The sequence below is a fragment of the Bos grunniens genome, chromosome 1 (assembly GCF_055505025.1).
Source record: "Bos grunniens cultivar Pamir isolate PY7600 chromosome 1, Bosgru_T2T1.0, whole genome shotgun sequence".
Taxonomy (NCBI): domain Eukaryota; kingdom Metazoa; phylum Chordata; class Mammalia; order Artiodactyla; family Bovidae; genus Bos; species Bos grunniens.
Genome location: NC_141165.1, coordinates 130216562 through 130243160, shown reverse-complemented (window position 1 = coordinate 130243160; position 26599 = coordinate 130216562). Strand labels below are relative to the sequence as shown.

At 34.7% G+C, this 26599-nt stretch overlaps 1 protein-coding gene across 6 annotated transcripts in view; it reads right to left on the bottom strand.

Moving 5' to 3' along the window:
• The window catches only part of ROBO1 (roundabout guidance receptor 1), a 1296447-nt gene that overhangs the window by 1122723 nt on the left and 147125 nt on the right, over positions 1-26599 (bottom strand). For all 6 annotated transcript variants that reach the window (XM_086411285.1, XM_086411320.1, XM_086411293.1 and 3 more), the window contains exon 2: positions 15897-16035. In XM_086411285.1, coding sequence (XP_086267411.1) covers positions 15897-15984 — 88 coding nt within the window. In that variant the 5' untranslated portion in view covers positions 15985-16035. The remainder of the gene's footprint in view (positions 1-15896; positions 16036-26599) is intronic.

Genomic DNA, 26599 nt, shown 5'->3' with positions numbered 1-26599 from the left:
AAAGAATCCACCACAGGTATACATGTGTTCCCCATCCTGAACCCTCCTCCCTCCTCCGTCCCCATACCATCCCTCTGGGTCGTCCCAGTGCACCAGCCCCAAGCATCCAGCATCGTGCATTGAACCTGGACTGGCAGGTTTGATAAATATATTAACATTGCTATGGCTGAATTTTTAAAATGACTTAGAAAATATATGATTAGGTAAGGAAAATTCTATACAATGAAAGTTTATTATGATTATAAAATTTTAGCTAGAGCTATGCTGATAGTTTTTTCTAAAGTTGTTATGAAATGGTATCTGAGGGAAAACACATACTATTCTGAAATGATAAAATGCTATCTTAAATTAAACATAAAGTATTTTAAGGCATGTGTATATTATAATCTCAATTATAATACCCATTGTCCAGCTAAAGAAGAGGTAGTAAAATAAAGAAGTAGTAAAAGAAAAGAGTAAAAATAGAAACACAAAAGTAGGTTTCTAGACAAGAATCACAGAAATCAAGTAAATCCAGTTAAAAATATGAAACATGATCTTTTTTTTTTTTCCCTAGCAGAAAAGAGACAGATTTATTCCAGGAGGGAATCTTTCACCTTTCTAATATACTATGTACCTGGAGTTAGATGTATCAAACAAGATTGGAAAATCCTTTGTGACATACTAAGAGATACAGAATGGACTGACATGGGATGGACAATATCATCATGAATTCTGGAGTCAGACAAACCAAGGCAGTTCAAATCCTGGTTCTGCCAGTTGTTACAAAGAAATTAATTCTCTTTCATAAAGAGTTTTCAAAAATTGAATGAAATCAGTGCAGAGAGAGCACAAAGTGAGTGCTCAAGTAGTGATATCCATTGATGATAAACATTATTTGTTACTCACGAATTAAGGACACAGTAAACTAGATAAATTATAGTCTTATATTTATTATTAATGTGTAAAGTTTGTTTATAAGATTTATCAAATGCCAATGTCTAAGCAGTGTAACAACGAAGAGAGGTTATTCATGGAAATGTTCTTTTGGAAAAATGTCACAAACTTGTCATTTAATTATTAATATGAAATTATTTATAATTTAAAGAAAAATGACAAATTACCAACACATTCAATCAAAATCAGCTTTTAGTTTTCATTTCAAATATTTATTTCTGAAAACCACCCAAATAATCTTAGTCACCTCATTAAAATTACCTTAAATCCTCACTAAATAATTTCCAAAGTATATTTTAATCAATCAAAAATCCAATATAGAATAAACACCAACCACATAGCAAATTCTACTATATAAAGACCAGATGAAGAGCAACACATTGTCCAAATATGTTATGGGATTTGGTTTTGTTTGGTTAATTTAACTTACAGTGGAAATATAAATATAATATGGAAGCCCCATTATATATATATGTATGTGTGTATGTATACATATATATATACTTACGCCTAATGTTATAAGTGTAATAGAATATATACTATATAACATATATATTGTATTATGCAGGAACACTGAGCAAAAAATGAGGACTATCCAGAGAAACCTGAGACATATGTTCATTTGTTTCCACTGAGTCCACAGGATTTTTTTTTTTTTGTACTAAAAGAATTGTATAACAGATAAGCCTTGTCCCCCTCCCCCCCTTTTTTTTTTGTTCAGGTAGTTATGTTGAATCATTCCTCATAAGCTTTGTTGTCACATGACTTGGCTTTTCATGTAATATGATACATTTATAATATATAAAATAACATTTTTAGGTCAATGTTTTATGATTTTAATACAGTATTTTCTATATTTTAACTGAATGAATTAAACTGGCTCTTGTGATTCTAATTTTCCCACTGATTTGTGCATTTTGATACTCTATTCATCCATGTTACTGCCTGTTTTTGTGTATTGTGCACTAAACACTTTTTTCAGCATTGATTGAAATTTGACAACTCTAGTTATTTCAACTAACTGTATTAATTAATACTTTCATATTTAACTATACTTTTCTTCCTCTTCTAGTGGCCATTCAATTAAAAATGGTATTATTTTCTAATTTTTATAACTAATAGTGTCATAAAAATTTAATTAAGTCAATTGAAATTCTACCAAGCAAATAATTATTGTAGTCATCTTCACTTTTACTTTTTATTATCTGCTTTAATCAATCAGACTGTATTTATAAATCAAAGATCCTCCTATACTGTGTTTTCTTCCTTTCTATTAATAATATTTAAGTTTTGTGGATCTGTGACTTTTACATCAATTAGACCACTCAGGTTAACCACATAATAAATTTAGCTAAAAAATGCCATTCTTGATAAATTATAGTTTCTTTCCATCCATTAAAATCAAAGTATTTTATGATATACCACAAAAGTGAATCAAATTTTGTTTCAATAATTAAACTTCTCCAGAATTGACATGGACTAAACACAAATAGCTACACATTGATAAACAGACATAATAAAACTAAAAAAAAATTATCTTCTACCAGATAGCATTTGACTAAACTTTTCTTTGTCCAATTCTAGTCAATATTTCAAAGTTGCATTGTAGGCTTCTCTAGCTTTTTTAGACTAGTAATTTTCAAGGTTTTTTGCAACTAGTATATACTAGTTTTTATATTTATATTTTATGTCTTTTTGTGCTTCTTAACGAGGAAATGCAAAATGATACAAATGGTATATGTGTATAGTTTTCTTGTTGTAAAATACTTCACTAAAAAGCAGTACAAAATTATGAAACTCCTATCACCAAGATACCTGAGAAAATAAATGCTAACTTCTGAGCACCCTTCTGGTTGTTTCATGGCATACTTTCAAAAACTAGAAATCTGGGTGACATATTTATAACTTTAAAATACTCATTGTATTAAACAATCCACTAATAATTATAACAAAATGACCACTCTAGTCTGAAAATATGTCACAGTGCACAATGCAAGCATTCACAATGGTCACTTTTCCCTTGTTTGCCCTAAAGCATTACTGTTTGAGTTTGACTGTCTAATATTTATGACTTATTCTTATATATTTATAAGCCAAACTTGTACATAGTCTGTTCAATTTGCATTCCTTTCCTTTTTTTGTAATGAAGTTGTGTCACATCATCATCTGGGCTTAAAATTATCTGATAATTTTTCATTCATCTATATCACCTGGACCCTTCATGTAGGGCTTCCCTTGTGGCTCAGTGGTAAAGAATTCATCTGCCAATGCAGGAGACTCAGGTTTGATCCCTGAGTCAGAAAGATCCCTTGGAGAAGAAAATGGCAACCCATTCCAGTATTCTCACCTGGGAAATCTCATGGACAGAGGAGCCTGGCAAGCTACAGTCCATGGGGTGGCAAAGAGTGGACACAACTTAATGACTAAACAACAACAACAGCAACCCTTCGTATTCCAAAAACTCACTAGCAACACATGTTTTCAAATGCCAGTAGCTACTATTCACTGGGCGCCCTCTATAAATGAGATATTGTATTAGATACTTCACAGTCTTTATGTAACCTTTACAATTACACTACAAGGTAAATATTATTTCCTTTAAAAAACAAAACGAACCAAAAAACCACTCTGCATGTTCCCCAAACTCACACATTTCATACAGAATCCAAATAAGCTTGACACTAAATCCAATGCTTTGTTTAATATCATCTAGCTTATTTACTACAATAAAGCAATCTGTTAAAATGATTGATTCCTACATATACTTGATAAATCTAACAAAAATGAAATAGGAAAAAAGGCAGCTCTTCTTGAAAGAGGCAGAATGACACAGATAGAAAATGAATTGAGAGAAAGATGAAGTTTAAACCTGTGGTTGAAATTTGAATAAACCATCTACCTTATAATGATTTCATGTTAGTCACTCACTCATGTCCAGCTCTTAGCAATGCCATGGACTGTAGCCCACCAGGCTCCTCTGTCCATGGGATTCTCTAGGCAAGGATACTGGAATGGGTTGCCAATTCCTTCTCCAGGGGATCTTTCCAAGCCAGGGATTGAACACAGGTCTCCTGCATTGCAGGCAGATTCATTATCATCTGACCCACTAGGGAAGCCCTTAAAAACCAACTTCCAGACATTCCCAGAGGGTGTGGAACTGCTTCCTTGTACACCCAGAGCACATTAACCGATTTGACCCACATGAACTTGTTCTACCTAAATAACACTTCTGAATCTTCTCTCCTGTCTCCACGAAACTATTGGTTTCTTAAAGAAGTCTTTCCTTTTCACATAAATTTTCTCTGGTCTTTCTTTTCAAACTTAATTTTGTTTCTCCTTTTTCTAGTCGCATTTAATATTTTACAATGATAAAAAATCATTTAGTGATGACACAGACTATTATTTCCAATTAATGTATAAATTATATTTTATGGTTATCTTGACAAAAATAACATTAATATTACCATTTTCACATACAATTCTGATTTCATCAGTCAGATGATATTCTCTCCAATTGTTTCTTTACAGTGAAAACATTACAAGGAAACTACTATTCTATATAGTCAAAATAAACTCTTTTGTAATGTGCGGTAATGTCACAAATTTAAAAGTTCTTATGGGAAAACCTATGTGATTTCGGATTTGACAATGCATTTTAGAAACAACATGAAAAGCATGATCCATAAAGGAAAAAAATATATACTCCGGACTTCATTAAAATTAAAAACTTTGGCTCTGCAAAAAGTGCTAGGAGAATAAATAGATAAGTCACATACTGGGAGAAAATATTTGTAAAAGACAGAACTGATAAAAGACTGTTTCCAAAATATACAAAGCACTCTTAAAAGTCAACAAGAAAACAAACAACTTGATTAAAATATGGACAAAAGTTCTAAACAGACACCTCACTGAAGATGAAATACATATGGCAAATAGACATATGAAAACATGCCCAACATCAGATATTATTAGAGAACAGCAAATTAAGGCAAAAATCAGATACCATTACACAGCTATTAGAATGGCTAAAATCCAGAACACAGATGACACCAAATGCTGAGAAGGAAATGGAGCAACACTGAACTCTCGTTCACTGCTGGGAAGAAGGCAAAATGGTGCATGGACAGTTTGGCATTTTTCTACAAAGCTAAGCTTAGTTTTAACAAAAAAAGTATTTGGTGATGATGCTAAAAATAGGATTCAATGAAATAAGCTTTACACCATTGGCAAGTGAAATAATCTGAGTAATTGATTGACTAGTAGGTTGACTAAGGAGTAACACTAACTTCTTATCAGTATTAGTTGATCTTTGATTATATATCCACTATTTAACACTTAGAAACTACTCCTCTGTACATAATTTTAGTATACTTTTGAAAATAAAGTATTATAAGGCCATTCTTATATTGAATTGATATAAATATTCATAATAATTATTATATAGATTTATTATTAAAAGATTCCAATTTATAATAGACACCATTAAATTGATATTATTGCACCAACTTGTGGATAAACAGCACAGTATCTACTATTTTTTTCTACCTAAGAACTTCAGTGAAAAAAATACACAGTTATGCTAATAAAGACATATAACATTAATTTCAACACCACGCAGAGTGCTTAGAAATGTCAACTCTCATTATGGTAGTAGCACTGTAAGTGAATGGGCTTATTTTTCTGATTAATAGATTTCTAAACCTTAGAAAGACACTACTTCTGGAAGGGAAAAAACCATGAGGCTCTGAATGGATACATTTTAATCCTGTTTGTATTCTTATTATACTATTTTTTTCCTTTATGTTTGCCAAGCTTGTGGCTTTAAAATAAGGCACTATTACAAAAACCTGGTTGCCACTGAGTATTTGTACCTTTACATAAAACAGCTTAGAGGAGCATGTGGGCTACATCAGGCTCAATTTCCCTTCATATATCATATTTCATCAATTTGAAGTCATTGTTTCATATTTTGATTCTAAATTTTTACAGTTAATGGCATTTTAGAATAGCTGTGAGCCAGGCAGTGATTTTGATATGATTGACATTGACTGTCGCGCTATTCTTTGGTCAGAACTGTTGACACTGTAGTCATTTCAGTTAAGCTACATTCATTATGGGGATGTACAAGTTGAGTTTAATTATAATTTAAAATGTCTTCCCCAATTCCTCTATTGTCAGTAAATACATTGTCAGTAAATGCTATTGTTATTTGAAGCTTAAAACAAAAATTTGGGCATAGATTTAACACTGCTGAGAAAGTATTTATTGTTAGAGAAATGGCCAAAAATCTGTATTTTTTTGTGAAACAAAAATTAAGCTATTTAATAAAAGAAGGAAGAAACACTTAGGTAGCAAAAAGTGCCTGATTCCTGAGATACTTCAAAAGGATTGTTTGTCACCACCTAACTAAATGCATGAGAAACTGTCTATTCCTTCAGAAAGGATGAACGAAACTTGAAAGTATTAAGAGGTTGGTCTGATTAATGCATCACACAGAAATATTCTTAAGACATTGTGTCATGGCTTAATTGGTGGCACATTTTTTTCCTTAAAATGAGATAATAGAGATAGTACTGTCAAGTTACATTTGGAGAAATTCAGATTATTTAAAGAACATGAAATAAGCTATAAATTGTTAAAGATAAATAACACTTCCTCTTCTGAAACTACCTAAAAACCACAATATTCTCATATTAGAAAACAAAAATCCAGGAAAAGAAAAAATGGGTCTAATAGAAGAGACAAGAAGTGATTAGTGTCACAAAGTTATAAGAAAAATCTCTGACCCAGTGACAAGGTGAATAATGACATCATGAAGAAGACCCACAGCATAGGATGTGGGGCCACTACCCCCAGCTTACTACTTATACCATGCTTATGGTGGTAGTTATACCATGCTATGCTTTTGATTGAATTGCATGTCAAGCTGTGAGTCTATAAGAGTAAAACATTAATTTACAGAATGACTATTAACATAGATGGGAAAAATGTCATGTCTTGATTTTATCTTACTTCAAAGAGGATAGATAATAATTTTTTAACTTCTATAGCAGCCTTTATGTGTATAAAGTCTATATAAATAATTTAGAATTATAAACACAAATACTATTTTATATGTGCATTTGTATTTCAATATAAGTAGTTTATATATATACATTCATTCATACATATATGTGTTATGACAATTATTTCACAGGTATGCATATACGTGTATATATATATACATGTATATATATATACACATATAAAGCTATGTCATATCATTAAATGCCATGTCTTTCAAAATTTGCCCTGTGGATTATATTTTAGGAAGAATGTCAGTTTTCATACTTTCAAGGCCCACATGCAACTTTTTATGTTAATTTATTTATATGTTCTTTTTAACAGTCTGGGATACCCATTTTATTTACTAATTACAGAATCAATAAAAAAATAATTTTCCAAGTAATTGTCCCATGTGAAAATATAGCAGAGGCTGAGTCTGTTTCTACAACAAAGGAAACAGGTGTGTGAACAGAGAGAAGCTGCAAGTAAAGAGAAAGAACAAATGAATGCTTACTAGGCAATCTGGGGAAAACAGCTGAATGAAGTAAAGACAGTGTCTCTGGCAAATAGAGAATTTTTTACGACAGGCTTTTTCTACCCTCAGGCACAATTACAACAGCTGTACGATATAGCCTCTATCAGTCATAATCTAGAACAGCGCCTCTCTATTAACCAAGCAATAGAGGAGCAAAATTACTTAGACCAGTCCATATGAGACACTCTGTTTGCTGCAATGCATTCTGATGGCTTAATTAGGTGAAGCGTGTGACACATGGGGTTTTTCAAGCCAGGTTCATCACAAAGGCCATATCGTCAAAGCAGAATGGTCCTGGGCTCTACAGCTAGATTACAAAGATGAGCTTCTTCATTGAGTGACCTATAGCTAATGAGGTCTGTTAGTTTGCTTCCATCTCCTTAAACAATTAGGGGAAGCCTTATACTAGTAGATCAAGGCTAATGAAGAGCATGGAACTGAGTACAGCTGGCAAATTCTCTCAAGATCTCATCTCTAGTTGAGTGACATTCTCTTGAAAATAAGGAATGCATTTTACTTTTTTAAAGCATTTCTTCTCTTTAGACTCGACACTTCTATTTCCAATAGAAATAAGATTTCCAATCCTATTTAGCACCCATAAACACACATATATAAACAACAAGTAAACAAAGGTCACATCATGAAACCAAATGACATACAGTCAAGGAATATTTTAAATGTGCTTGTGTCAGTGAAGTGAGGAAAAAACCTGAGAAACACAATTACAGTAAGAGAATAAATCATATATACTAGACATCTTAACAATGATTTATTCCATAGTTTGATTGCATTATTGATCTTATGAACACTAACTTGTTTAATTGTCCAAAAAAGTTTGAATGGCATTAATATCCGTACAAAAGATAATGGTAAATAATGTACATATATGCATATATACACAAGTGTATATATGAATGGTGACTTTAAATAGCATTATAAAGTCATTCAACTAAGTCCAGCAAAAAACATAAAGCAAATATTGCTTCTAAAAACCAAATGGAAGTATACCTGAATACCTTTTCTATTTGATCTTGTAAAACAACTGTATATTGTAAGTCATCAAACAATAAATACACAAAAATAAAATCACCTCGTAGCATGCTCCTGTCTGCCTAATTTCATTAATGATGTCACCATCGGCCTATCTTCCAACAATGAGTCTTGAAGTCATTCGTGATGCCTCTCTCTCCTTCTTCTCCTCACTTTCTATCATCACCCAGTTTTTCTGACTCTACATCCTACACGTTTTATTTTCAAACATGTCCCTTTCCTATCTTTGTTGTCTGTATAGTGAGGCATCTGCCATAGTTTTAGCAATCTCTTCCTCTTGCTAATTTATTCATATATAAATAAACATTCCATGAATAATTTCTATACACTGCTTCCATTTTTTTGGTTATGATAATAATTCTAAAAACCCCCAACAGTGCCTTCCTCTCTTCTATTATAATGATAATTTATAATTGAAAAATTAGATGTACAATTTTTTTTTTTACTATTTTTTCCTTTACAGAGAAAAATAAAGTAAGAAGATACAATGCTGGTTTATATTTACATTGCTTCTTCCAACCTTAAAAAGTACTGTGTAGTGTTAAAAGTCAAATAGGTGTTGAATTAATAAATAAAAATAAAAGAAATAATTTGATGATAAATGAAACAATTAGACGGACCACATTTCCACTGAATTACAGTTAAGAAAAAAAACTTATTTGGCTACTTCCCACCTTAAACTCTCCCATCAGCTCCCTTTTGACCAGAGTTTATCTTTAAAACTGCTTAGCTCAGTATAAAATGTTCCTCAAGATTTGAATTCCAAATTACTCTCTGGACTATCTGCAAACATCCCTTAATATACATTTTTCCTTTCTACCAGCCAAACAAGAGTTCTCACAGTCATCGTGACTCTGTCTCCTGGCATGAGCCCCAAATTTTCTTTCCCCACTCAGAGAGAACTCCTAAAACTCAGGTACCTACCCCATAGTAGGAACTTAATTAATGGACTGTTTTTGTTCACCTGCTTCGTGAGGTCTTTCATGAGCTCCTCGAATTGTTCTACAGATAACCTCCTCCTTACTTATTGGAGATGTCTTTTTTTCCCCTCAATGGCACTTGTAATTAGCTACTGTCCCACTATACCCATACAGTTCAGACTGGGCCAGTGACATTTGATTTTAGACAATAATGAGATTATCATCAATGTTAGTAAGAGCAACTCCTTATAATAATATCCAAATTATTTGATCATTTAATCTGTCATTCAGATAAAAATAACGGGATAATTCTGACATTCTTTCTGAGGGGTAAACTGACATAAGGAGAGAAGAAGTAATTGGACAAAGTAACATAACTAATACATAGCAAAGACACGGTTCAAATACAGTCCTTCTGAGCCAAAGGTCACCTTTTCTCTGCTATGAACTTTTGATACTCTTGATGTTTCCTGAGTTGTCCTTCTTCTCTTCTTTCTTTCCCTTCTTTCCTCCTGTCCTTTTCTTCTTTCCATCCACCCTTTCTCTTTATGGGTGTGTTCTTCTATTATTTTTAAACAAAATTTGAAAAGCAGTATACAAAAAATATCTGGTTTATTTAATGATTTTCTTCTAGTGTTCTATAATGCTTATAGAAATGTGTAAAATTGTTTTTATTCTATTTAGTTTGTAGTGACTATTGGTTTTAGATATCATATTCATGCATAAGTCATAAATTCATACTTTGTCTTTTTACAGTCCCTAACAGATCTGACTTACCCACTACCAATACAATATTGTAAAGTTTAAAAATAAAATAAAATTTAAAAAAATAAATAAAATAAAAATTGCAAGGGGAAAAAAAAAATAAACACAGTGACAGTGTCAGCCAACAATTCAGCTGGGGCTCATGAAAATATTTCATTCATTTGAAAATCAAAAGAAGAAAATAAACATTTACAGTCAAAGATTATATTCATGTTGATGCCAACACAATTTTAATAAACAGTGTTTTATGCTCTTTCATGGCAAAAAACTCCACAAAGGCAGAAGTAGCTATGGCTACCATTAGTCACAATGCAACTCTGATTCTTAGCCTTTTTTTCAGAAAGTTTACATAACTTATAAATTATTCTAATTTGGATATAAATTCCCAGCCACTTATGTCTGAGACAATACTTTATTAAGACTGGGACAAAGTTTAGGAAACCTTTTACCTATTAGGCAAAACTAAGTTAGAATCTGTAAAGACATTTTTAATTATACAGGTTAATTTTCACGATTGATTTCCTCAGTGGCTATTTTCTTGAGCTATTGCCTCAAAATTGTATTTTTCAAACTATAAATAATATTATAAGACAAAATAGCAAGAAACGTAAGTAAAACAATGCAAAATAAACAGCATTAGCCTTAAATTTGTTCTCCCAATTCCTTGCAATATATATAAAATAAATATCTTCAAATATTTTCATCTCTTTATACAGATAATAAGTAGTTTTGAACCTGTTTATTATGTCAACCTAAACTTTGTCAAAAGCTATAGTTCTTAAATGTTCTGTGTACTACATTAATAGAGGGTATTTGTAAAACTTCTGGTTCCTTGGGTCAAAACCAGGCTCTCTGCTTCAGTGGTTCTATTATGGGCCATTGGCAACTTTAGTTTTAATAAACATTCAAAAAATATATATTTATGAAAAAAATATACGGAAAACATATTGAGAAACACTTTTCTGGTCATACAGATTTACTAAGTAGCATTTATAATCAACCCATGTTTTTAATAGTAAAATTTCTATCAATGCATAATTGGAAGAGTTAAATAACATTTTAAAGTAATTTTAAGTCTGAATATTTTATTCTAGTAGAAGAGACAAGCACCTTTGTAAATTTTTAAAATTAATTGATACACTTCTGAATAGTCAGTGCAACTTAAAAAAAAAACTACCTAAGAACAAGCAATGCTATAGTCTCCAAATAATATATACATTTTTCTTATCAATTTCCCATGGCTACTGTGCTATAGAAACTAATAACAACTTTTGAAAAAAAAATTGTGGATAAAACCCTTTGTGGAATGCATAGATGAAACATTCTTAGTTAAATAAATTAGTCAAATAAAAAATGTTTAAAGATTCTATCATATTTTAATTTCAGAAACTGATGTATAGAATGGTCTTATGGACTCTGTTGGAGAGGGAGAGGGTGGGAAGATTTGGGAGAATGGCATTGAAACATGTATAATATCATGTATGAAACGAGTCGCCAGTCCAGGTTCGATGCAAGATACTGGATGCTTGGGGCTGGTGCACTGGGACGACCCAGAGGGATGGTATGGGGAGGGAGGAGGGAGGAGGGTTCAGGATGGGGAACAAATGTATACCTGTGGTGGATTCATTTCGATATTTGGCAAAACTAATATAATATTGTAAAGTTTAAAAATAAAATAAAATTAAAAAAAAAGAAACTTACTTTCTTTTTTCTTTTTTTTTGCATTATACAGAAGATTTTTAAAATCTGAAATAATCCCTCAAATCTATTCAAAATCTACTGGGAATTTAACATATAAAACTAATCACAAAACTTAGGGAAGCTTTGGAGTTGTATGTACATACTTCCTATTATTTCTAGAATTTTGTGTAAAGAATTATTTCATTAACATTTGCAATTTATCCATGGATGATTCAAGTCCAGATAACACTTAGCTCCTTGCCATTACCATCCTTTGACTAAAGCATCAAGGAACTGAAGTGGTGGTGGCTGGGGATGGGTGGATGGGTGGGGAGGGTAAGCAGTGAATCATTTCAGACAATTTCACACTCAAGGCTTGTTGACATGAGGCCGGGCAAAGGAAATAACCCTGTCAGCACCTGCATCTTTAATGAAGGACAGCACTGCTGCACATTCAGAGAAGAGAGAGGGAAAAATAAATCACATTTAACTCTAAAGTGGGCTGTCAGATGTATTCAAAGAGAAATGCAACCCTGTGCACTTTCCCATCCTCACATATCTCCATTTAAAATCTTACAATATATACTTAGAATTCAACATTTTCATCATTGATGTTCTTCCGATTTTCAATTCAGCCAACTATATATAAAATGTATACTTTTAAAACATATCATTTAACATTTGTTTTTTATTATCTTTATGACATCCTTTGCAATCAGAGGTAGATATTCAAAATGGAAGATGGGTAACTGTCAGGGTTCTTCATAGCAGAGATTAAATAAACATCTGGCCTAGCCCAGGTAAGCATGCCTCAAGAGATAACCACAGTTGATTTAAGAGTTTTTTATATGTGAATAAGAGATGAGGAAAATTGAAAAGATGAACATCTAACTGGTTTTATTACAGAGTCTTTAATGGGCTCTCTATACACCAAAGGCAGCAACTCAAACGGGCAAGGGACACTCATTCCTAGGATCCACCTCTTAATTATTCCATTTCTTTTAAAATGGGTTAAATTTTCACCAAAAAGAGTATTTTTTCATTTCAAATGGACATGTAATTTCCAGTCATTTCTGATCTACCAACCACTTCACAGACAATATTTTAAAACATAACAGTTTTAAAAATGTATTATATAGGGGAAAAAATAGAAAAAAAAAAACAAAACCCTGAGCTTGGTAATCTATCAATTCAAGCATTCTTTTAATATTGAATCACACCTAGTAACCACATCATAGGATTTCCCTGGTGGCTCAGTGGTAAAGAAAGAATCTGCCTGCCAATGCAAGAGGTGCAGGTTTGATCCCTGAGTCAGGAAGATTCTCTGGAGAAGGAAATGGTAACCCACTCCTGTATTTTTGCTTTGGAAATCCCATGGACAGCAGAGCCTGGTAGACTACAGTCCATGGGGTCACAGAGTTGAACGCAACCTATCAACTAAACAACAGCAAAACCTCATCACAGTGTGAGTGAAAACCTCTTTATTATGTGACAATGAAATAATCTTCATTATGATAGCTGTCTTCATAGCTTTTTAATTAGGCATCTTGTACCCTGAGGGATCTTGTTCTGGTAGATGCTCTACTCACAGCTCACCAAGTTATATTCTAAAGACCATATACGCCTCCTTAGTTTTTTAGAAACATGGTACTTTTTTTTTGTTTTGTTCTACTTATCTGACTTTTGAAATTAATTTCTTATGAAGGAGGATATTCTTTCTTAAGGGAAAGATTAGAAGCAAATCAGCTGAATGAGAAACTGCGTTTTGAAAAAGTCACTAGTATTCAATTGTCTGTCTTTGATCTTCTGAGCTATGTTAAACTCAGTTCAGGTCAAGGGCCTCTACTGAACATAATAAAGCTGAAACAGCAACAGGAAGAATCAGGATCTCACTTCATGTGAGATCTCACTTCACTTTAATGTAAAGGAGGAGAGATTTTGAGACTGAGGACTCCTTTCAATAGATTTTCTAATCTCCTTAGCCTGAAACCAATGTTTCTGGATGGAGGCAGTTAAGAAAATCCACTCTGCAGATGTTCCTTTTCAAAGCTAACAGTGTATTTCTTTTGACAGGTAAATCACTTTGAAATAATTCTTGAACTCTCTGGTCCTGGACAGGAAAGACATTTAGGTTTATAAATCCCAATTTTGGGGGTATCCTTGCTTCTCTTCAAGGCATTGTCTCAAAATAGGCCTTGAGTTTCTAATCTGTATAACATATTTTTGCTAACTGCTAGCCACTTGATCATCTATGTACCTGATCTATAGATTGTATTAAATAAACTCATGCATTTTAAGCTCTCTTTAGTCTTGAAATGCTTGCATGTAAGATAGTAAGTTTTGATAAATTTTGGAATTAAGTGTTCAAGTTGATATGTCTTCTCTGAATTTATATATTTTCTTGACTACAAAGGTAACTCTATGTTACACAGATAAATCTTACACCCATTACGTACCATATACTTTGTACACACAATCTATATATGTAGAAGTAATCTACGTATCTAGATTAATAAAGATGACTAACACCACACTAGACCATTTTGAGATTTGATTACCTGGTCAAAAACTATATTATGGGCTAAATTTGTTGACCTGGAGCAGTTATTAGCTGATAAGGACAATTGCATCGACACTATACCTGAAACTATAGTCACAGCTTACAAAACACTTTCATATAATCTTTTTAATCCTGATATTTTGAAATACAACAAACTATTTTATACTTATATTTGCATTTTAATACACTTAAAAATGTTTAACATTTTTTCATATTGTCATTTTTTGATTTGGATTCATTCACTAATTTTAGTCAGTACTCAGCAAAAGAATGGCAAGATAATAGAATGGACAGGTTAAAATGAAAAACTTTAGTGGTTTAGTAGTAATTTCAGAGTGTCACTCTAATAGGGTACAAAGCAGATAAACAGACTTTGCTACAACAGACTTTAACTTTGCTATATACTTCCACCCTCTGGAAATACTTTTAACAGATCTAAATACACTTTTTGTTCATAACTCTTTATTTCTAAATAAATATATCAATTTTAACCCACCAGGAGAAAAATTCAAATTCCAAGATTATAAATATTTGAAAATCTGATTTGTATGTGGATATGCATGATAAGTTACAAATAGTTATGAATATTAAAACAAGGAGAAAAAAAAAAACTCAGGCTTCACATTTTGGTTTAATAAAACACCAAATGTCATTATTTTATAGATAACTTGGCTAAATTATGATGATGTATTAAAGTATATCCAAGTTAACTATCATTTCCCCATAGTTTTAACTATGAGGAACATTGACATTACATTCTGATTAGTGTGTTAATACATTTTTCTTTTTTCCTCTACCTTAAAATGGAATTTAATCAAGTTCCTACAAAAGAGCTTAAGGAAAGCTTTATACAGAACCATTAATGAAATTATGATATCAAGGAACAAGATTTCTAACATTGTGAAAAACAACAGTAACCACAGCAGCAACGCACAGCAAGTTGCATTTTTATTCTGACATTGTTCCACCTGTGAATTAGCATATCACTACTCGAAAGGAATTTCAGGTATGTTTCCCTTTTTCTGATATTTCTTTCCTACGGTACTAACGTGTATAGTGACTTGGCTATTCTGTTTGTGTCACCCACACAAGTACTTTGTTGCCAACTATAATTGTTCTTCCAGTACACTCTAACTCACTTAATAATTCTTATCACATCTCAGTAACAGTAGATTCTTGTGAATCTTCGCAGTTCCTCTAGGAAATTAACAAAGTGCTGTATACTCAAGAATAATATTTGATTTCTGCAATTTCTCAGCACACACACTTAAGAAACCATTCACTCAGACTTACAAGTTCCAAAGAAAACAAACAAATTCAATTTACAACACATAAAATAAAAATGAACTTAAAGCAAAGAAGAAATGCGGATCAAGGTTTGATGAGACAAATGCATGGCACTTACCTGGAATAAGCTGTGCCAGGAACAAGTGACTTTTTGACAAGCTGAGGAGTGATATTATGGCCAAAAAAGGAGCATGTGTCCATTTCATCTTTGTCCCTTCCTTGCATTACACCCAGCCAGTTATACAGATATGTTTTATCTAGGAGAAAAAAAAAAAAAAACAAACAGAATTGTTTTCATGGTTAGCTATGTTGAGATAGAGGTAATATTAAAAATATTTTGTGAAAAATCATAGCGCAAATGCCTTTAAAATGTCATTTATCAAAATTATAAAACATAAATAGTTAAAATGAATACAACTTATACAAAGTGTATTTTGGGATATACCTTTTGAGCAAATATAGTACTTATTAATTTTGAAAATTCATTTTTAGCAGATATCAATAGCAAATGATTCCTTGGTTTTCTCTATCCTTTAGGGGATGACAGATCAGTGTTTCTGATTTCCTATCACTTGATACAGAATGCTCTCATCAAGCCTAGAACCTCTACTGTTATTCATTCACTAAATAAATATTTACATGCTGTTCATAAAAAGCCAGTCACTATACTTTTTGAGGACACAGCAAAAGAAAAATTAAAAAAGGAACTAAATTCTATCTTCATTCAGGTACATAAATATAATGTGAGGCCATTTTAGTTAGTTCAGTCGCTCAGTCATGTCCGACTCTTTGCGACCCCATGAATTGCAGCACACTAGGCCTCCCTGTCCATCACCAACTCCTGGAGTTCACCCAAACTCATATCCATTGAGTCTGTGATGCCATCCAGCCATCTCACCCTCTGTCGTCCCCTTCTCCTCCTGTCCCCAATCCCTCCCAGCATCAGGGTCTTTTCCAATGAGTCAACTCTTCACATAAGCTGGCCAAAGTATTGGAGTTTCAGCTTTAGCATCAGTCCTTCCAAAGAAATCCCAGGGCTGATCTCCTTTAGGATGGACTGGTTGGATCTCCTTGCAGTCCAAGAGATTCTCAAGAGTCTTCTGCAACACCACAGTTCAAAAGCATCAATTCTTTGGCGCTCAGCTTTCTTCACAGTCCAACTGTCACATCCATACATGACCACTGGAAAAACCATAACCTTGACTAGATGGACCTTTGTTGGCAAAACAATGTCTCTGCTTTTCAATATGCTATCTAGGTTGGTCATAACTTTCCTTCCAAGGAGTAAGCGTCTTTTAATTTCATGGCTGCAATCACCAACTGCAGTGATTTTGGGGCCCCAAAAAATAAAGTCTGACACTGTTTCCACTGTTTCCCCATCTATTTCCCATGAAGTGATGGGACCAGATGCCATGATCTTCATTTTATGAATGTTGAGCTTTAAGCCAACTTTTTCACTCTCCTCTTTCACTTTCATCAAGAGGCTTTTTAGTTCCTCTTCACTTCTTGCTATAAGGGTGGTGTCATCTGCATATCTGAGGTTATTGATATTTCTCCTGGCAATCTTGATTCCACCTTGTGCTTCTTCCAGTCCAGCGTTTCTCATGATGTACTCTGCATATAAGTTAAACAAGCAGGGTGACAATATACAGCCTTGAGGTACTCCTTTTCCTTTTTGGAACCAGTCTGTTCTTCCATGTCCAGTTCTACCTGTTGCTTCCTGACCTGCATATAGGTTTCTCAAGAGGCAGGTCAAGTGGTCTGGTATTCCCATCTCTTTCAGAATCTTCCACAGTTTATTGTGATTCACACAATCAAAGGCTTTGGCATTTTAGTTACATCAATTTATAAACAAATAAAAAAAAAAGAACTTTTATAGCTGTTCTATTCTAAACAAGGCACTGTGTATGAATTGTGAAGGGCCCAAGAAACACCAGATAGTGCTTGGTAGAAAACAGTATGGAGAAGGAAATGGCAATCCATTCCAGTGTTCTTGCCTGGAGAATCCCAGGGATGGAGGAGCCTGGTGGGCTGACGTCTATGGGGTCACACAGAGTTGGACATGATTGAAGTGACTTAGCAGCAGCAGCAGGACTGGTGCTGAAGCTGAAACCCCAATACTTTGGCCACCTGATGTGAAGAGTTGACTCATTGAAAAGGACCCTGATGCTGGAAAAGATTGATGGCAAAAGGAGAAGGGGGTGGCAGAGGATGAGATGGTTGGATGTCATCACCAACTCAGTGGACATGAATTTGAGTAAACTCCAGGAGAGAGTGGAGAATAGGAGAGCCTGGCATGGTGCATTCACGAGGTCACAAAAAGGCGGACACAATAGTGACTCAACAACAACAACAACCACAACAACAATATGTGTGTGTATGTTTTTCCCTAATAGTATATTGGTACATTCAGGGAACTATAAGAGGGGCTGTTTAGCTTGTGATATTAGCCAGGATATAATAAGATAGCAAACTGAAAAGATAAAGAAAGGTAATGAGGAGCCAGTATAGAGTTTAACGATAATATGATCTAAACCACACCTGTCCCTAGGTATCCACAGGGGATTTGTTCTAAGAACCCCCATGGATACCAAAATCTGCAAATGCTCAAGTACCTTATAAAAAAATGGCATAACATCTCCTGTATTTTAAATCATCTCCAGATTACTTATAATTCCTAATACAATAAAATGCTATGTAAGTAGTTGTAAATACAGTGTAAATGCTATGTAAATCACTGCCAGTACACAGCAAATTCAAGTTTTGCTTTTTGGAACTTTCTAAATTTATTCTTTAATATTTTTGATCTTTAGTTTAATCCACAGTTATGGAGTCCATGGATATGGGAAGATCGACTGTATTTAGAAGATAACTCTGAGAGGAATGTGAAGGATAAAGAAATTATGAGGGAAATTAGTACAGAGGCCATGCAGAAATGTATAATGGATGCTTACAAAGGACAATGGCAGACAAAAAGGAATATATGCTAGTGTTGGGGTGGGAGGCAGGTAGGTGACATTATGCAAATACACTTTGTGGAACTTGGCAAATGATTAGATTTGGGAGATAGGAAGTGGAAGGACATTTATTCATTTATTCAAAAATATATCTATAAATCTATTGCAATATAAAATGTAATTTATTCCCAAAGAAAAATAAAACTCTGTCACTCATTTTTGTGACATTCAGAGTTCCAACTAGAAAAAAGGATGACAAACTTCATTCTGTCAGTTTATCTGCACAAAGCTATCGTCAATCTGCCTATTTGAGCTGAGCAGTCCTTACTTTATTACTTACCAATGCAGAGTTAATTGCCAAGTTTTCCTTGACAAAGCTGCCTACTCCTCCTGCCAGTCAGCTGCAATCATCTAACCGTACTGAAGATATCTGAGGATTATTTCTTCCCTCTTAAAAATTCTGCAAGCAACTACTGTCTGAGCTAGAACTCTGCCTCGAAAGAAATATTCCTGATTACTAAAGGTTCATATTTGTTGTCTTATCTTCCTTGTTTGGGGCTTAATGTCCTTGTAACTTCCTTTTTTTAGTTAATTGTTATTGGAATATAGTTGATTTATTTTGCAACTATTTTTCTTCTGGTATATCATTCATAAATGAAATTATATACCCACATTATCTTTCACACATCATCTTTCTTTCTTAAGAGTCAAATGAGACCAGAAAGTAGATTAGATTTCTATAGATAGCACAAGACTAGATGTACACTTCTACTCTTCAATTCATGCAGTTGTTAGTTTGTCTAGAGGCTCTTTTTCAGGGTTATCCATTGACTGTTTTGGCTTATAGTCGCATTTTTCACAATGCTCACATGGTCACAATGTGACCATGATTAGCTCTTCCAGAGATAATGTGTAAATACAAAGCATTCTTCTAGGGGGTTCCCTGGTGACTCAGAAGGTAAAGAATCCACCTGCAATGCAGGAGACCTGGTTTTTATCCCTGGGTTGGAAAGATGCCTGGAAAATAGAATGGTTACCTGCTCCAGTATGTTTGCCTAGAGAATTCCATGGACAGAGAAGCCTGGCAGGCTACAGTCAATGGGGTCATAAAGAGTCAGACATGACTCTTGGTTGAACTCCTATAAGTTACAGTAAGAGGCAGATATTTATTTCAAATTTCTAAAATGTTTTAGGATGTTGTTCAGTTACTCAGTCGTGTCTGACTCTTTGCAACCCTATGGATTACAGCATGCAAGACTTCCTTTTCTTTCACCATCTCCCAGAGCTTGCTCAAACTCAAACATATTTTTATTATCTAAGAACAATTTTGTGAATTTACATAGTCAGTGGCTAGTATTATAATATGATTTTGAGTTAGGACTCACAAATCCAAAGTGGCAACTGCATTATTCGCTACATTCACACATCACAATACATTGAAGTTTTGATCTTCAAATGTTCTCTGAAAAGGAAAGTTCAGTTCAGTTCAGTTCAGTCAGTCATGTCTGACTCTTTGCAACTGCATGGACTGCAGCACGCCAGGCCTCCCTGTCCATCACCAACTCCCAGAGTTTACTCAAACCCATGTCCATTGAGTTGGTGATACCATCCAACCATCTCATCCTCTGTCGTCCCCTTCTCCTCCCAGCTTCAATCTTTCCCAGCATCAGGGTCTTTTCAAATGAATCAGTTCTTTGCATCAGGTGCAAAGTATTGGAGTTTCAGCTTCAACATCAGTCCTTCCAATGAACACCCAGCACTGATCTCCTTTAGGATGGACTGGTTGGATCTCCTTGCCATCCAAGGGACTTTTAAGAGTCTTCTCCAACACCACAGTTCAAAAGCATCAATTCTTTGGCACTCAGCTTTCTTTATAGTCCAACTCTCACATCCATACATGACTACTGGAAAAACCATAGCTTTGGCTAGATGGAACTTTGTTGACAAAGTAATGTCTCTGCTTTTTAATATGCTGTCTAGGTTGGTCTTAACTTTCTTTCCAAGGAGCAAGTATCTTTTAATTAAATGGCTGCAGTCACCATCTGTAGTGATTTTGGAGACCCCTCCCCCAAAAATAAAGTCTGACACTGTTTCTACTGTTTCCCTGTCTATTTGCCATGAAGCAATGGGACTGGATACCATGATCTTAGTTTGCTGAATGTTGAGATTTAAACCAGCTTTTTCACTCTCCTCTTTCACTTTCATCAAGAGGCTCTTTAGTTCTTTTTTGCTTTCTGCCATAAGAGTGATGTCATCTGCATATCTGAGGTTATTGATACTTCTCCCAGTAATCTTGATTCCAGCTTGTGCTTCATCTAGTCCAGCATTTCTCATGATGTACTCTGCATATAAGGTAAATAAGCAGGGTGACAAATATACAGCCTGATGTACTCCTTTTCTTATTTGGAACCAGTCTGTTGTTCCATGTCCAGTTCTAACTGTTGCTTCCTGACCTACATACAGATTTCTCAAGAGGCAGCTCAGGTGGTCTGGTATTCCCATTTCTTTAAGAAATTCTGAGTTTGTTGTGGTCAAAGGCATTGTCAATAAAGCTGAAGTAGATGTTTTTCTGGAACTCTCTTGCTTTTTCAATGATCCAGTGGATGTTGGCAATTTGATCTCTGGTTTTTCTGCCTTTTCTAAGGCCAGCTTGAACATCTGGAAACTCACAGCTCATGTACTGTTGAAGCCTGGCTTGGAGAATTTTGAGCATTACTTTGCTAGCGTGTGAGATGAGTGCAATTGTGCAGTAGTTAGAGCATTCTTTGGCATTGCCTTTCTTTGGGAAAAGGAAAATACCCTGAGGTAAAATATAAGCTTAATAGAAAATACAATTACCCCTTATTTAAAATCACACCTTTTGACAAAGTAATGATAGGACAACTGATGCTAGTGAAAAATGTGATGGAATTGTGCATAGATTCTGAGTCTTACAATATAGTGAAGTCAATAACCACAACCCCTTATAAGAGCACCTCTACCCTTAGATGTGTGTATATATATACACTGCCCACTGTCAAGGGATTAAAATGAAAATACACATAGTTTTTAAGTCAAAAAACTATAATGATATGATAAAAAAGGAAGAAGCTATTTATCCCTTTCTGTTGTGAAATATTACACTAAATATGAGATTACAGAATTATTTAGTAATATATATGCTTTGAAACATAATTTACTTGTGAATGATAAGTGTATAGAAGTAATATAGTGCAGTGTTTTGTAAGCTCAGATCATAGAATCAGGCTATTCAAGTGTGAATCTCAGCTCCACAGAAGTGAAATTGAAGTCGCTCAGTTGTGTCCGACTGTTTGTGACCCCATGGACTGTAGCCTACCAGGCTTCTCCGTCCATGGGGTTTTCCAGGCAAGAATACTGGAATGAGTTGCCATTTCCTTCTCAGCTCCACAACTCAGATGTTATTTGATTCTGAACAAACAACTTAAGGTCTCTTAGTTTCATCTTTCTCAAATATAAATAAAATATGAAATAGTTGTAATAGTTACAATACTGGATGAGCTAATATGCATGGTGTTATAAGACTCTGCTTCATCAACTGATATCTACAAATATTAACTTGAAATTGCATCCAAGAGGTTCCCAGTGATGATGAACCCAATCTTGGGTGTGTATTTACAGGTTGCTTTATATTTGAATAGGCTTTCCAGATGGCTCAGATAGTAAAGAATTTGCTTGCAATGCAGGAGACCCTGATTCAGTCCCAGGGTGGGGAAGATCCCCTGGAGAAGGGAATGGCCATCTACTACAGTATTCTTGCCTGGAGAATTCCATGGACAGAAAAACCTAGTGTGGTACACTCCAGGGCATTGCAAAAAGTTGGACATGACTGAGTGATCAATATTTTCACTTACATTTGAATAGTGTATGTTTTAGATTTAATTAGCAAACATCAGTGGTTTTGATTTATTGTAATGAACTCTTGGGTGGCCATGCATGGCATGGCTCATAGCTTCAATGAGTTACTCAAGCCCCTTTGCCATGGACAAGTTGTGAGCCATAAAGGGGAAGATGATATCTATATATGATAAAATAAACAGACTTAAAGTGTGCAAGGTTCAAATTTGACAAACATAGAGACGCAAATGACTTCCACCCCAACCAAGATGCAAATGATTTCACAGGGGCCTTGATATTGAAAGTTAATGTGTTACATACATATGCTGTATATATGTACATGTTGCTAATGCAGATTTTCAAATAAGAATAAAGGTAGTAGGCTGGTCTATACCCTAATTTTAGGAGGATGATTACCTCAAAGAGAGTTTTCAAAAATATATTTTGAGATAATCATGTTCCCCTGATTACTAATGACATTTCTTAGAAAGTAAAAATGTTTCATAAAAATTAATTTTGGAAGATGCATGGCTCAACAATATAAAATCATTTATTTATGCACACATTTTGAATTACTTAAGAGAACATGAACATTTCCTCAGCTTATCAGTGCCTAATGATGACTTTTTTCAGCTTCTTCTAGACTTCATCATAGGTAACTTGCTCCTCCTCCTCCCCATCTTTCTTCTTTTTTCTTTTTCATTTTTAAAGAGACAGAAACTGTATTTACTGAGGCTTTCTTTGTTATAAACCAAATTTATTTTCTAAGCTATACTACTTTTGCTCCAAAGAATCAAAATATTTTTGGAGTCTTGTCTTCTCAGTCTTTTCATTTTATTCAGCTTAACTTTCAACTGATTATCATCTAATAAGTCAAAAGTTAGGGAAAAGTTAGAAATTTTCAACAATACAGTAAAATCAATAATTGCTGATTATTTCTCTTTGATAAAAGAAATAATGATAAGTGAAGGAACAGTTGTTTCTCAAAATGGTTTGTCTTTGTGTGATTAATGATCAGTCAGAAACCCACATGTGGAATAAAGAGATATTCTCCATGTGCACAAATAGAAGAGATGAAAGCTTGGTTTAAGAATTTGTTGTTACACAACTGAAAAAACTGGTTAAACATATTTGGTGAGAGGACACACTCAGTGTGTAGATAAATGCAGCTACAGTGAAAGGTTTGTGTAAAAAGGTAAAAATAAATAATACATAATATATATGTAGTAGTTCAAGATTTACTTTACTTTTTTTATTAGCTCATCAGATTTAATATTAGGAAAGTAAGTCATAAATTCTACCTTCACATGAGAATAGAAATCAGATCTTTATGAGACTTATCTGCATAAATGCATGTAGTTAGAAGTGAACTGGAATAAAATCCATTATTTTTCTTATTACAAAATTAAAATGTCAAAGAATTGTAGTCTTGAATATATGACTAATTCAAGGCTTTTTCTTATCCACAGTGTGATGACATAAAGGGAGATGAAGCTTGGTTACAGTTAAATAACTTGGAAATGAAAGTGAATTAAGACAAAAGAAACTGTGTAGAAAATTATTAATATGCTCTAGTAAGTATGGTGAATAGGATCTTACATAAAAGTCTACTAAGTGGATGAAAAGACGGAATACATATTAAGACATTGCAAATAAAAGGCAATGGAATTTGATGCTGCACAGCACACTGGAAGTAAAAAAAAAAAAATGATAAATGTATAGTGCTATTCCTAAAATTTCAACTTAGAAAACAAAAGTTTAATAAGATGTGTATGTGTATGTGTGTGTTATCTTTGTAAGTGACACGATAATCTAGTCTTACTCTAGAGTTCTCTAGAATGATATGTGTATATATATGCTGCGGCTAAGTTGTGTCCGGCTCTTAGGGACCCCATGGATTGCAGCGCATCAGGCTCCTCCATCCATGGGATTTTCCAGGCAAGAGTACTGGAAAATTATATATATATATATATGGAGAAGGCAATGGCACCCCACTCCAATACTCTCTCTCTTTCCATATATATATATATATATAGTTTACCCTACTAATAGGTTGCTCTTTGACAGTTAGTGTGGGAGGTCCTAAAAAGGCAGGGCATTTTCTTTAATTTCAAGATTCTTCAGGGCCACAGCTCCTGCCCAGATGCCCAGACTGAGGTGGGACGTGTCCAGATTCACCCCATAGTCTCCAAGAACCGGTTCAACATGACCACCAACTCGAACCCCATCTTCCTCAGCCTTAGTGGACGCGGTGCTCCTTCTTCCTGTGCCTGCCCTCCCTAGGTGGCCAAGAGGAGCTACCCACTTCCGAGGTCAGGGGCAGTGGCAGAGAGGAGCAACTCCACATCCAAGGAGCGGCAGCTGCACGGGCGCAGGAGGGCTGAGAGGAGCTAATCCACATTCAAGGTCAGGAGGGGCAGCGGTGAGGAGATACCCCTCGTTCAAGGTAAGAGCAGCAGCTGCGCTTTGCTGGAGCAGCCGTGAAGAGATAACCCACGTCCAAGGAAAGAGAAACCCAAGTAAGACGGTAGGTGATGCAAGAGGCATCAGAGGCAGACACACAAACCATAATCACAGAAAACTAGTCAATCTAATCACATGGACCACAGCCTTGTCTAACTCAGTGAAACTAAGCCATGCCCTGTGGGGCCATCCAAGACGGGCGGGTCAAGGTGGAGAGGTCTGACAGAATGTGGTCCACTGGAGAAGGGAATGGCAAACCACTTCAGTATTCTTGCCTTGAGAACCCCATGAACAGTACGACAAGGCAAAATGATAGGATACTGAAAGAGGAACTCCCCAGGTCGGTAGGTGCCCAATATGCTACTGGAGATCAGTGGAGAAATAACTCCAGGAAGAATGAAGGGATGGAACCAAAGCAAAAACAATACCCAGTTGTGGATGTGACTGGTAATAGAAGCAAGGTACGATGCTCTAAAGAGCAATTTTGCATAGGAACCTGGAATGTTAGGTCCATGAATCAAGACAAATTGGAAGTAGTCAAACAGGAGATGGCAAGAGTGAATGTCGACATTCTAGGAATCAGCAAACTAAAATGGACTGGATGGGTGAATTTAACTCAAATGACCATTATATCTACTTCTGTGGGCAGGAATCCCTCAGAAGAATTGGAGTAGCCATCATGGTGAACAAGAGTCCAAAATACAGTACTTGGATGCAATCTCAAAAATGACAGAATGATCTCTGTTCATTTCCAAGGCAAACCATTCAATATCACAGTAATCCAAGTCTATGCCCCGACCAGTAACGCTGAAGAAGCTGAAGTTGAGGGTTCTATTAATCATTTGCTCTATACAGTCAGCAAAAACAAGACTGGGAGCTGACTGTGGCTCAAATCATGAACTCTTTATAGCCAAATTCAGACTTAAATTGAAGAAAGTAGGGAAAACCACTAGACCATTCAGGTATGACCTAAATCAAATTCGTTATGATTATACAATGGAAGTGAGAAATAGATTTAAGGGACTAGATCTGATAGAGTGCCTGATGAACTATGGAATGAGGTTCCTGACATTGTACAAGAGATAGGGATCAAGACCATCCCCATGGAAAAGAAATGCAAAAAAGCAAAATGGCTGTCTGGGGAGGCCTTACAAAAAGCTGTGAAAAGAATAGAAGTGAAAAGCAAAGGAGAAAAGGAAAGATATAAGCATCTGAATGCAGAGGTCCAAAGAAGGGCAAGGAGAGATAAGAAAGCCTTCCTCAGAGATTAATGCAAAGAAATAGAGGAAAACAACAGAATGGGAAAGACTAGAGATCTCTTCAAGAAAATTAGAGATACCAAGGGAACACTTCATGCAAAGATGGGCTCGATAAAGGACAGAAATGGTATGGACCTAACAGAAGCAGAAGATATTAAGAAGAGGTGGCAAGAATACACAGAAGAACTGTACAAAAAAGATCTTCACGACCCAGATAAACACGATGGTGTGATCACTCACCTAGAGCCAGACATCCTGGAACGTGAAGTCAAATGGGCCTTAGAAAG